At 42.6% G+C, this 12,759-nt stretch overlaps 1 protein-coding gene across 1 annotated transcript in view; it reads left to right on the forward strand.

Annotated features, from left to right (window-relative positions):
- The window catches only part of fnbp1a (formin binding protein 1a), a 41,380-nt gene extending 39,609 nt beyond the window's left edge, over positions 1-1,771 (forward strand). Inside the window, exon 18 of the mRNA XM_071904514.1 lies at positions 1,743-1,771. Coding sequence (XP_071760615.1) covers positions 1,743-1,771 — 29 coding nt within the window. The remainder of the gene's footprint in view (positions 1-1,742) is intronic.
- The last annotated feature ends 10,988 nt before the right edge of the window (positions 1,772-12,759 follow it).

Here is a 12,759-nt window from a genome sequence, read left to right on the forward strand (position 1 = left end):
GGCAGCTTGACTGAAAGCCTGTCTGTGTGCCCTATATCTATATCTGTATCTAGATCTAGATCTGTACGCTACTCTTATTGCCTGTCTATGCGCTCTATATCTGTTCCCATGGGCTGCTGTTGCATGCCATCTCCATGGCAACGTAAGCATGTGTTCTGATTGGCTAATTCAACCCTCTTGTTCCCCAGCACACACACACACACACACACACACACACACACGCACACGTCTCCTGTAAAGGCTGTGGAAGTGATGTCACCATGCCAAAAGTTCTTCTCAGGTCCCAAACTAATATAGTGTTTTATAACCTTACATTGACTACTGACCTGCTAGTCTACAGTGTTTTATTACCTTACATTCACTACTACTAACCTGCTAGTCTACAATGTTTTATTACCTTACATTCACTACTACTAACCTGCTAGTCTACAGTGTTTTATAACCTTACATTGACTACTGACCTGCTAGTCTACAGTGTTTTATTACCTTATACTGACTACTGACCTGCTAGTCTACAGTGTTTTATTACTTTATATTGACTACTGACCTGCTAGTCTACAGTGTTTTATTACCTTACATTGACTACTAACCTGCTAGTCTACAATGTTTTATTACCTTACATTGACTACTAACCTGCTAGTCTACAATGTTTTATTACCTTATATTCACTACTACAAACCTGCTACTCTACAGTGTTTTATTACCTTATATTCACTACTACAAACCTGCTACTCTACAGTGTTTTATTGCCTTACATTGACTACTGACTTGTTAGTCTACAGTGTTTTATTACCTTGCATTGACTACTCACCTGCTAGTCTACAGTGTTTTATTGCCTTACACTGACTACTCACCTGCTAGTCTACAATGTTTTATAACCTTACATTGACTACTCACCTGCTAGTCTACAGTGTTTTATTGCCTTACATTGACTACTGACCTGTTAGGCTACAGTGTTTTATTACCTTACACTGACTACTCACCTGCTAGTCTACAATGCTTTATTACCTTACATTGACTACTACTAACCCGCTAGTCTACAGTGTTTTATTGCCTTACATTGACTACTACTGACCCGCTAGTCTACAGTGTTTTATTACCTTACATTGACTATTAGCCTGCTGGTCTACAGTGTTTATTCAGCTCAGATTAAGTTAGAGGGACTTGGGAAGACTATGGCAACATAAATAATATAGAAAATTCTGTATTTTCCAGTGAAATCTCTCTCTGAAAACCAGCTTTAAAATACAAGCTACAGCTATTGACAGTGCTAACAAAGCTCTAGAAGTCAAATTCAGCAATAAATGGGCCTAGAATGGTATAAAAAGTCCAGCTGTTCCTCCATCTGTAAAGTTAGAAAACTGTTTTTTAACTTCCCTTGACTAATGACACCTAATTCAGAACCAGAATATACCTCAGGGGCCTGAGTCTGCTGGCTCTCCACATGACAAGATGACTTGTTTATTATCATTATTATTATTATTATTATTATTATTATTATTATCATTGTTATTAATAGTATTAGCAGTAGTATGTCTTAATGAGTGTTAGCAGAATGAAAGCCTCAGCGGTTGTGACCAGATGGCAGGTGGAGAACAGCTGCTTCTATAGGCTGAAATTTAACCTCCTGTCTCACCCCGTCAGTTCTAACCTGTCTGTATTTCCGTCTGTCTGTCTTTCTGTCTGCCTGTCTGTCTCTTTGTCTGCTCGTCTGTCTGCCTGTATGTGTGTCTATCTTGTAGGCTTTGTGCAGAGTAGTCGACTAGTCTAGCACTTGACTAGTAAGGCCACTAGGCGGCGCTGTGGGGAGAGGATGACTTCTGATGCATAAAGGACAGAGCACTGAGGAATCTGGTAAAAGCATTTCTCTGGACAATAATACACTTTAATATGTTGGACCCATCTGCTGTCTGTCTGGATGAATGCTTCTTCTAATTACTAAGAAATCAAACAGAGATCAGAGATCAAACAGATCAAATTGAGATCAGACAGATCAAACAAAGATCAGAGACCAAGAACAGATCAGAGATCAAACAAGAATCACAGATCAGACAGAGATCAAATATATTTGATCTCTGAGGAGGGAGGAGATGAGGAGTTAGAGATGGAGACAAGGTAACATTAAGCTTGTAAGGGAATTGTTGACCAGTTACCATAGAAACCACTCTGAAGGCCAGTACCCATAGTAATGACTCCACTAACTACACATCAGATTGACCCTGTTGCCTAGCAACACCAGGCACACCTTTTTCCACTCTGGCTTCACCCATACAGACTGTTACTGTGGTGATGGTTACCATCACACCTTTAAACCCTTCTAGAGTCTGGACCAGTCTACTGTTCAGCAACCTTTACCTGTCTCTCTGTCTGTCTGTCTGACTACCTGTCTGTCTGCCCGCCTGCCTGTCTGACTACCTTCTGTCTACCTAGGTGTCTGTGTATCTGCTTGCCTGCTTATCACAGGTCTGCCTACCAGCTTGTCTTTCTGCCTGTCTGTCTACCTAAGTGACTGTCTATCTGCTCACCTGCTTATCACATGACTGTCTACCAGCTTTTCCATCGGTCTGTCTAACCATCGTTACTGTCATCTGTTCTCAGTGTGATGTGGCTTCACCTCTTCTGTCTGTTCATACAGTCTGGTCTGGTGTCTACTAGTCTGATCTGAGGTGCATCCAAAGCTCCAATGGCTCCTCTCCTCCTCTACCTCCTCCTTTCCTCCTCTACCTCCTAATTTCCTCCTCCTTTCCTCCTCTACCTCCTCATTTCCTCCTCTACCTCCTCCTTTCCTCCTCTACCTCCTTTTCTCTGTGACCCAGAAATTGATGTTGGTGCCTCCATGTTGCTTTCTGTCCCAGTAGTGGAGGAGGGAAGTCTCTCCTGAAGTTTCCTTCAGCGGAGGATGCACAGGTGTTTCCTCACCAGGACGTCTGGCCTCACTTCTTTCCAATTATGGGGTAATTATGTCTATAGGCGTAAGGAGTTATATGTAGGTTGGGCCGATTTTGTTGGAATTTGTCTCACTAAGAAATTAATTTACCAATGAAGGCTGAGGGAAACTGAGTGTGCATAAAAACTTTGATTGGCTATGAGCCATACTGTGAGCTTGGGCTACATCACTTATGTTATGGACTCTTCATCAATAACAGACTCCATTTTTGATGATGAAACAGCAAACGAAATAGCCTCCACTTTCCCTCGCTCCCTCCTCTCCTCCACTCCCTTCCTGCCCTTGCTTCCTCCAAGTCACTTCCTGGTAGGAGGAGCGATAGTGAGGGAAGGAGGGAGGAGAGAAGGAGGAGGGAAACAGCTTTGGGATGCACCTTTGGTCTGGTATCGCCTGGTCTGGTATCTTCTGGTCTGGCGTGGCCAGCTATCTGGTAGTCTGGTCTGGTATCTTCTGGTCTGGTATCTTCTGGTCTGGTCTGGTATCTTCTGGTCTGGTCTGGCATCTACTGGTCTGGTCTGGTATCTACTGGTCTGGTCTGGTATCTACTGGTCTGTTCTGGTCTGCTATCTAGTAGTCTGGTCTGGTATCTACTAGTCTGGGCTGCATCCCGAAACTCTTCACTACTGCTCCTTTCCTTTCCTCCTTCACTACCAGTTCTTTACTACGAAGTAAGTTGGAGGAAACAAGGAGAGGTAAGAAGGAGAGTGGATAAGTGAACGAGAGGCGAACAGAAACAGGACAAAACAATTACTAAAGAAATGGCCCAATCACACTCAATTAACCAGACAGCCAATAGCAGGGCTTGTTCATTGCCGGCCTGTTTCGTTCTAACATGGAATATCAAACACACATACAACATTTATCATGGCAGTGTATCTTCTTACATTTACATGAAGAATCTAAAGAAATAAAATAAGGCAAAGAATCAAGGTTCCACAAATCTCACCTGTATCTCCTTAACGACCTCACCTGGAAACTCTGTGGATCCTCCAGCTGTCGGGACGATGGAGACAAGAATCTAGTTCACAGAGGAAAGGAGACATTTTGAACAATCTGGACGCACCCCTGGTCTGGTATCTATTGGTCTGGTCTGGTGTCTATTGGTATCTACTGGTCTAGTCTGGTATCTACTTGTCTGGTCGTTATCTACCAGTCTGGTATCTACTGGTCTGCTCTGGTATGTACTGGTCTGATCTGGTATTTACCAGTCTGGTATCTACTGGTCTGCTCTGGTATGTACTGGTCTGGTCTGGTATTTACCAGTCTGGTATCTACTGGTCTGGTCTGGTTTGTTCTCACTCAGATTGATTGACAGATCTTTGATGTGATGCTGAACACCAGGCATGGATTCTGAGACTGGAATGAATTAAAACTGCTGTATTTTCAGTTATGATGATTGATTGATTGATTGATTGATTGATTGATTGAATTATTAATTAAACTTTTTTTAAAAAATTTTCATGTACAAGTCAGTCTACATAAAAATGCCTAAAGACAATGAAAAATGGCTGCTATAGAATGGGAGTTGCTCTCAGACATGTTGGCCAATGGGAGTTGCCTTCAGAGAGATGTTGGCCAATGGGAGTCAGACATGTTGGCCAATGGGAGTTGCTCCCAGAGACTTGTTGGCCAATGGGAGTTGCTTTCAGAGAGATGTTGGCCAATGGGAGTTGCTCTCAGAGACATGTTGGCCAATGGGAGTTGCTTTCAGAGAGATGTTGGCCAATGGGAGTCAGACATGTTGTCAGACATGTTGGCCAATGGGAGTTGCTCTCAGAGACATGTTGGCCAATGGGAGTTGCTCTCAGACATGTTGGCCAATGGGAGTTGCTCTCAGAGGGAGACATAATGCCAAATTTAAACAATGGACAGTTTAAACTGTGTAGATAATGATGGGAGGTGCTGGGTCGCCATGGATACCCAGCACATAATTGTAGCCCCTTCCCCAGTAAACCCGCCCATATTAGCCGCGCCTATAATAACCAGCCTGTCTTAGCTCCGCCCCTAGTAGCCCCACCTGTAAATACTCCCCCTGCCTGTCAAGATCCATGTTATTGATTGATGTGTGAAATGTGAAACATTGTTACATCTAAGCTCATCCTTGTCATTTATTTTGTAGTAAAAGACTAATAATGCATTATTATTTATTGTTTTTTTACTTGTTTGGAGAAGTTGTGCCTGGGCTGCAGTTTGGGCTTTTAAATTTCCTGGATGTTTCAACTTTTAAAATAAATCAAACTCTAAATCAAAGACTGAGTGTCGTTTGTAACAGTAATGGATATTATCAGCACTTTCAACCTAACCAACCTGCTCTAAGTGACGTTTGATTGGTGGACGGATGGCTCCACTCCGTTACCATAGTGACAGCTGTAAGACATTAGCTCAATGTTTTCACATTGTTGATGAAAACTCATATTTTCACACTATCGTTTTATTATTAAAATGTTCTCCTCTGTTCTACTTTAACGTTATCATTTTCTTGGGGAAACAGGTTGTAGAGATACAAACCCCCACCTGACCTCTGACCTCTGACCTGCCTGTGGAGGGGGGCAACAGAAAAGGATTTCTCTACAGGGAGCAACAGAGGAGATCATATCATATTATTATTATTATTATAGACGGTTTCTCCACAGGGTAAATAGACACATCAAATATACCTATCGTTTTAATATTAGAATCATATTAATATAATAATATTAGAGTTATTCTGTTATATTTTAATATCCATACTATCACACGTGTTCTGTTATATTTTCCTGACATTATAATGTTACAACAGAAGGTTTTAACTCCTGAAGAAGAAGCAACAAGGAAAAACCTTTTCATCCCGTCAGAATGAAATGTTCAATGTTAAATATAAGTACACACGTTTTGTATGATTTTTTGTTGATTTTGTTATCAGCATATTCAAATTAATAAAGAAAAATATGAATTTGCATATCAGAGACTTTTTTCAGTAGATGAACCCTCAGTAACCCTAACCAACTTTTTCAGTCTTTCTTCAGGTTTCCATGTCTTCATCTCTTCCACTTTATTTTCCTGGAACTTTCTCTCCGGGTTAGGGTTAGGGTTAGAGTCTCAGGTTTCCCTCCATCGAGTGGAAACTGAAGCTGCTAAACTTAAACAAACCCAAGATCACATCACACAGTTTAGCCTTCATGCGCTGGTTGCTAGTTCATTGTAGAATCGATTTTAATATTTTATTGATAACTTTTAAGTCTGAGTCCCAGTTACATGTACTTTTAAATCCTTATGAGCTGTAATAAAGCCAGAGAATATGAAGATTTTTAGTTAATGACATCATCACTTCACTTCATGATAATAATGAAGGTAAGTGATTTTACTTCAAGTCAAGGCTCGTCGCTCGTCGTTTGGTAGCCGTTAAGCTTAGTTTATACCTGACGCAGTCGCTAGGTGGCGAGGTTTGCGCACCACAAATGACGCAATCGCGAACATGGTGACAGACCCGGCCTGGTCCCTTCACCCGGTCCCTTCGTCCGGTCCCTTCGTCCGGTCCCTTCGTCCGGTCCCTTCGTCCGATCCCTTCGTCCGGTCCCTTCGCCCGGTCCCTTCGCCCGGTCCCCTCGCCCGGTCCCTTCGCCCGGTCCCTTCGTCCGGGCCCTTCGTCCGGGCCCTTCGCCCGGTCCCTTCGTCCGGTCCCTTCGTCCGGTCCCTTCGCCCGGTCCCTTCGTCCGGGCCCTTCGTCCGGGCCCTTCGCCCGGTCCCTTCGTCCGGTCCCTTCGTCCAGTCCCTTCGCCGGGTCCCTTCGCCCGGTCGCACACCTCCCAGATTTTATAACTTGTTGCGAGCTGCTGAGGGAAGACTTGCTGAGCTGGGACACTCATACCAGCATTTGTACAACTCATCATTGAGAGATTACAAAGAGCATCAAATGGCCCAAAACTTCCTGCTTTACAGGGTATTTTCTCTCTACTGCCCCCTGTCTTTGTGGAGAATATTGCAACGGAGAATGCGGCAAGTATAAATGCCTTCGTGCCTGTTGAAGTGCGCACGCCATCCACAAAGCACCCGGGCGAAAGTACAACCAAGCCGTTAGTCCTCAGCTCTCTGAGCAGCAGCAGCTGAGTCGAGCTGCAGCTGCAGAATATCATCATTATTATTATTATTATTATTATTATTATTCATCTGCATGATGTCAGATTAATGTCCAGTGGCTTCCATCTAACCATAAGGAGAGGAGTGAGACAGGTGGACAGACAACAAAAGAGTGAGGAGTGAGACAGGTGGACAGACAACAAAAGAGTGAGACAGGTAGACAGACAACAGAGGAGTGAGATAGTTGGACACAGCAGAGAGGAGTGAGACAGGTGGACAGCAGAGTGAGACAGGTGGACACTAAATCCAGTAGAAAAGGAAGACAGGGAGCAACAAATGTTGAATTTTACAAAACAGAACAAAGAGTATAATATACTTTTCTGATAAACTCATAAAGTTATAAATTGTTTTAACATTTAGATAAAAAGTTTATTGTGTCTTGAAATTACCTTTGTAATTTTATGAGTGTAATCAGTTTTTAACTTAGTTTTTCAAAAAGACAAAAAATGCAAATAAAGAGTAAATGCCATTTTACATAACGGTGTCTTTCTAAGCTAATTCAAATATTAAATAAAAAAACTAAATTGATTTAATTTGATGCAATGTAGTTTTATTGTGCTTTGAAACTGATATTCATCCAGTTCCCATTGAAACTGAGGCTTCCCCATTGTAACCCTACAATATCATGGGAGGGAGAGAGACAGGGAGAGACACAGGGAGAGAGAGGCAGGGAGAGACACAGGGAAAGAGAGAGAAACAGAGAAGGAGGGGGTAGACAGAATAACAGCCAATAGGATGTCGATGATGTCATTATGTCCATGGTAACCACTGTGTTGTTAGCAACCAATCTGTTTTCAGCCTGTCAGTCGATCTTCAGTCTGCCTGCCTGTGTCTGCCTGCCTGTCTGTCTGTCTGTCTGTCTGCCTGCCTGTGTCTGCCTGTCTGTCTGTCTGACTGTCTGCCTGCGTGTCTGTCTGCCTTCCTATCTCTCTCTGTCATGGACAGACAGTGTGTTAAAACCAGTGATGTCTACAAAGTGGATAAAAACCTACCGGAGCGTTTCAACAACCCCAACTGTTTCCATGGTTACAGGTACGATTACCTCACATCTAGTACTATAGTAACTATAATAAATATATAGGATTATATGTCCTAACTATTAGTATACTACTGTATCTTTTCCTACTTTTCCTCCCAAAAGTGTTTCAGTTTTTGAATTTAGAAGAAAATCTTTGTGGGCTGACAGAAAAGAAAGTGGACTGAAGCCAGAAACTGGTTCTGGATCTATAAATCTACCTGGGCTTTAGAAGGACCTGAAGTAGACTATTCTTTCTCCTACTGTACCATCACTACCCTTCCTACTACTGCTATTATTACTACTGCTACTAGTAATATTACTATTACTGCTACTACTGCTATTCCTCTTACTACTACTAGTAACAGTAATGCTATCACCACTTCAGCTAACAGCAGTACTGCTACTACTGCTGCTGATGCTACAATTGCTATTACTGATACTAATAATAATAATGTCTTTTTTCAGTCACAAAAGCAGCCATCCATTGTATCAGACGTCCAACCAGGCCTACGGCAGCAAGAGGCCGACTGTTCATGAGATGCCTGTAAGCAACAAACAAGCTACCAACACACACTAACAGTTTTGTCCCAGAGCAGCGCTGTAAAAGTGACTCATCAAACCTGATGGTTCTAGTAGTAATAATAATAATAATATAATAATAATAAACTTTATTTATAGAGCTTTTTTTTTTAACACAAGTTACTGCCATTATCCTATTCATCTAATATAATATATTCATCAGTCACTCATTCAGTCATTCATCATCAATATGTTATTAACCTTCTGAGACCTGAGCTTTTGTTTGGTATGCATTTTTAATTTCTCCTAGCTATTTGGGATTAGTAGGACCTGATAAGTATAAAAACTAAGCATTGTCTTTGAACAAGTTTTTGAAAAAAATGATGTCCTCATATGGGGGCAATGGGTTTATTTTACTGTATAACACAATAAAGTCACCATTATGTAACAAAGTATAAAACTGTTTATTTCAATGCCTGAACATGGCTGTGTAAAAACAAAATTGCAAATAATGCAACATATCTAAAAGCCTTGTGATTTGTTCGTTTTGTAACTCTGTATGAATTTTCCTTGCTCCATACTCCTAACTAGGAATGTCCTTTTTGTCTGTAGGAACAGTCTGTCACACCTATTTGCCTGTGTGAAATGCTGCATAACAGTTGCGTTCAGTTTGCAAGCATAGGAACACATTACATGTCACACACCGCACACGAGATTTCCCAGAACAGCCTTTTTCTCTGCAACGTATTGGGTTTTTCAGGTTGACCATCTCTGGAAGATGTGCAGCAGAAGTTGTGCGGACTGAGACATGGGGTACTGGAGTGACCTGATGTTTTTTGCCTTGTTGCGAAAGGTGTGCATTCTCTTCCTGTACATGTTCGACATCAGTGTCACACTTGGTCAAGTATGCCTGAGCCACTGTCATGCGAAACTCAAGGAACTGCATTACGCCCTTTCTTGGTGTACTACGTTCAGTGTTGTCTTGGCGATACAATAGCCAGCTGTTGGCTAAAGTGAGATTGGTGAAGTGCATCAGCATCCGAATTGTCCACTTCTTGGTTCGGACACTCATTCGGTAGTAACTCATCATCCTGTCTACCAAGTCAACCCCACCCATCTTGGAGTTGTACTCGCGCACAATACTTGGTCGTGTGACAGTCACATATTGTTTGTCTTTCTTGGACCATCGCTGGCAGGTGTCTTCTGGCTGTTCAGCATGAACAACGGAAAGCATCAAAACTAGCAGACATAGCATTTGTGCAGTCAGCAATGAGTTTCATCAACTCTGTGTCAATGTACTGCTCCACATAGGCCAGTGGCTGCCAATCTTCTCGCTCATGCAGCCTTTCATCTTCAGCCTCAAACTGAACTAAGTCTGGAGTAAATGCACCAGACTTCCAGCGCTCTCCACGTCCATCATTGCTAGGTCCTGGCTCATCATCAATGTCAGGTCCTGGCTCATCATCAATGTCAGGTCCTGGCTCATCATCAATGTCAACACTTTTACCACACTGACATTTACGCACACGTCCTCTGGATCTCTGCACATATTTAGATGCATGTGGATGGAGTTGTGGCTCACTGTCACTATCATCACTGCTCTGCTGATCAGATTCTGGTGAATCAGGTGGAATAGAATCTTCATCACTTAGTTGTTCCACACCAGGATCATCAGCATCACCATCAGACAAATCCTCCACCTCAGAGTTGTCTCCTACTATTGCATTCAGCAATATTTCTGCTCTTGACAGAGAAATATGCCCTGGAAATGTATCACATAAGAATAAAAAATAAAAATTAATGTAGACTAATTTGTACCACATGCAAGAACTATTTATACTCTTGTAAACTGTTGGTTTCTTCCCAAATCTTCTCAAGTTATGTTTCCTTACTTTCACACCTTCACTTTGCATGAACGATAATAAAGTCCCAAGGTCCTCATACGAGTACTTCCTGATTAGCAGCGTCGTAGCTTGGTTTTGTACCTTGTCCACTTCTGTCTCGGGATCAGCTGTAGAACTTGGTTGAGATGGCCGCCATCTTGTTTTTACACTGATTAGTGTGTTGTGCTTTTGCTACCACTAGATGGCACAAAAAGTGTCTACGAATGAGGACAACAGGTCTAGGTTAAGCAGAATGAAGTATTATGGTGCAGCAAACCCAAAATGTAATGTCCCCATTAGAGGTGTACAGAGACATCATTATCTGTATCTGTATCTGTTCAGCCAACAAAATGATCTGTCTCTGTATCTGTATTCAGATAGAAGACCGGAAGTGGGCGTGGTTTATACCGAAAGTCACGTTAAATCGGGCAAATGTATTTTCTAACCTAATATCCATTGGCAATGCAATTTTTGTGCCTTCAAAGCATCAAATTGATTTAATATTGGAATATAATTAATTATGAAATATATTTCCACATCCTCATACTGTACTTTTCATCTCTCTCTCTCTTTTTTTTTTAAAACTAAATTCCATGAAACCTATGGCTGATACATAGCCTACAGCATGTTACATGACTGAAATACAAGGTAAAACATCGTTTTTTTCAGTATTTCGACTGGGTTTTTTAAATGGAGGAAATTAACACATACAGCTAAAAACTACAGGTTCTCTTCATTTTGATGTATAGGTTGCGGAGGTTTGAAAGAAATCCAGCTGCCACACCAGGCTTTTGTCTCGCTAGTAGAGGTCTGCAACCCGACCCGAACCCGACGGGACCCGAGACTGTATGTCGGGTATTGGCCGGGTCGGGCTTGGTTTTTAAATAAATAATTCGGCCTCGGGTCGGGTCGGGCTCGGTTGATTTTTTCTCACGCGTGGAAAAAAGCACGATGTTTTATGCTCCTCGCTTTCTCCTGAAGCTCTGTGTCACACACACAGCCCCCCTCCCTCTGCTGAGCGCTTCTCTCTCTCTCTCTCCGCTCTGTCACTGGTGCTGAAAGACGCACAGCGGCTACAGTACCAAAGGGCTTTTTAGGCCCGAGCACCGACCGGTGCGAAGCCCTATTGTAATGCAAGGAATTATTATTTTCCTTTTTCTGCGGAATGAATCGCATCTTTGAGGGGCTAAAGGTGCTCGACAAGTTGCGAAACTTTGCACATGCCTCAGAAGTGGTGAAAAATTATATATTTTATGGGTCTTGTGCATGGGTGTGGCAAAATGGCTCAATAGCGCCCCCTACAAAATTTCAAAAAAATACCCCTCGCGCTACGTTTCACCTACATGGACGAAATTTTGTAGGCACATGTATCATGTCCAGACTTAAAAAAAAACCTCAATAGGTGCCATGACCTAAACCCAACAGGAAGTCAGCCATTTTGCATTTATTGTGGCACTTTTGGCCATTTACAGGGGTCATACTTTAATGAACTCCTCCTAGGAGGTTAATCGGATCCACCTCAAACTTGCTCAGCGGATATAAAAGACCTTGACGATGACAAGTTGGTAAAAGCTTGAGTTTTCGTACAACGGTGTGGGCGTGGCGAGGCGTCGAATTTCCATGCTTCGCCACAAAACAGGAAGTGGTTTATAACTCCACTGTACATGGTCAAATCTGCCCCAAACTTCACATGTTTGCTAAGTGTCTCGGCCTGAACCCATCTAAAGGCCAATATTCAGTTATGGTCATAGCGCCACCTACTGGCAACACAGGAAGTGGTTTGTAACTTGGCTGTACGTGATCAAATCTGCCCCAAACTTCACGTTTGATAAGACTCCCAGCCTGAAGACATCTACATGCCAAAATTCAGTTATAGTCATGGGCGAGGCGTCGAATTTCCATGTTTCGCCACGAAACAGGAAGTGGTATGTAACTCCGCTGTACATGGTCAAATCTGCCCCAAACTTCACATGTTTGCTAAGTGTCCCGGCCTGAAGACATCTACAGGCCAATATTCACTTATGGTCATAGCGCCACCTACTGGCAAAACAGGAAGTGGTTTGTAACTCGGCTGTACGTGGTCAAATCTGCCCCAAACTTCACATGTTTGATGCCAGTCCCGGCCTGAACACATCTACAGGCCAATATTTACTTATGCTCATAGCGCCACCTACTGGCAACACAGGAAGTGGTATGTAACTCCGCTGTACATGGTCAAATCTGCCCCAAACTTCACATGTTTGCTAAGTGTCCCGGCCTGAAGACATCTACAGGCC

Source organism: Centroberyx gerrardi, chromosome 8 (assembly GCF_048128805.1).
Source record: "Centroberyx gerrardi isolate f3 chromosome 8, fCenGer3.hap1.cur.20231027, whole genome shotgun sequence".
NCBI classification, from domain to species: Eukaryota; Metazoa; Chordata; class Actinopteri; order Beryciformes; family Berycidae; genus Centroberyx; species Centroberyx gerrardi.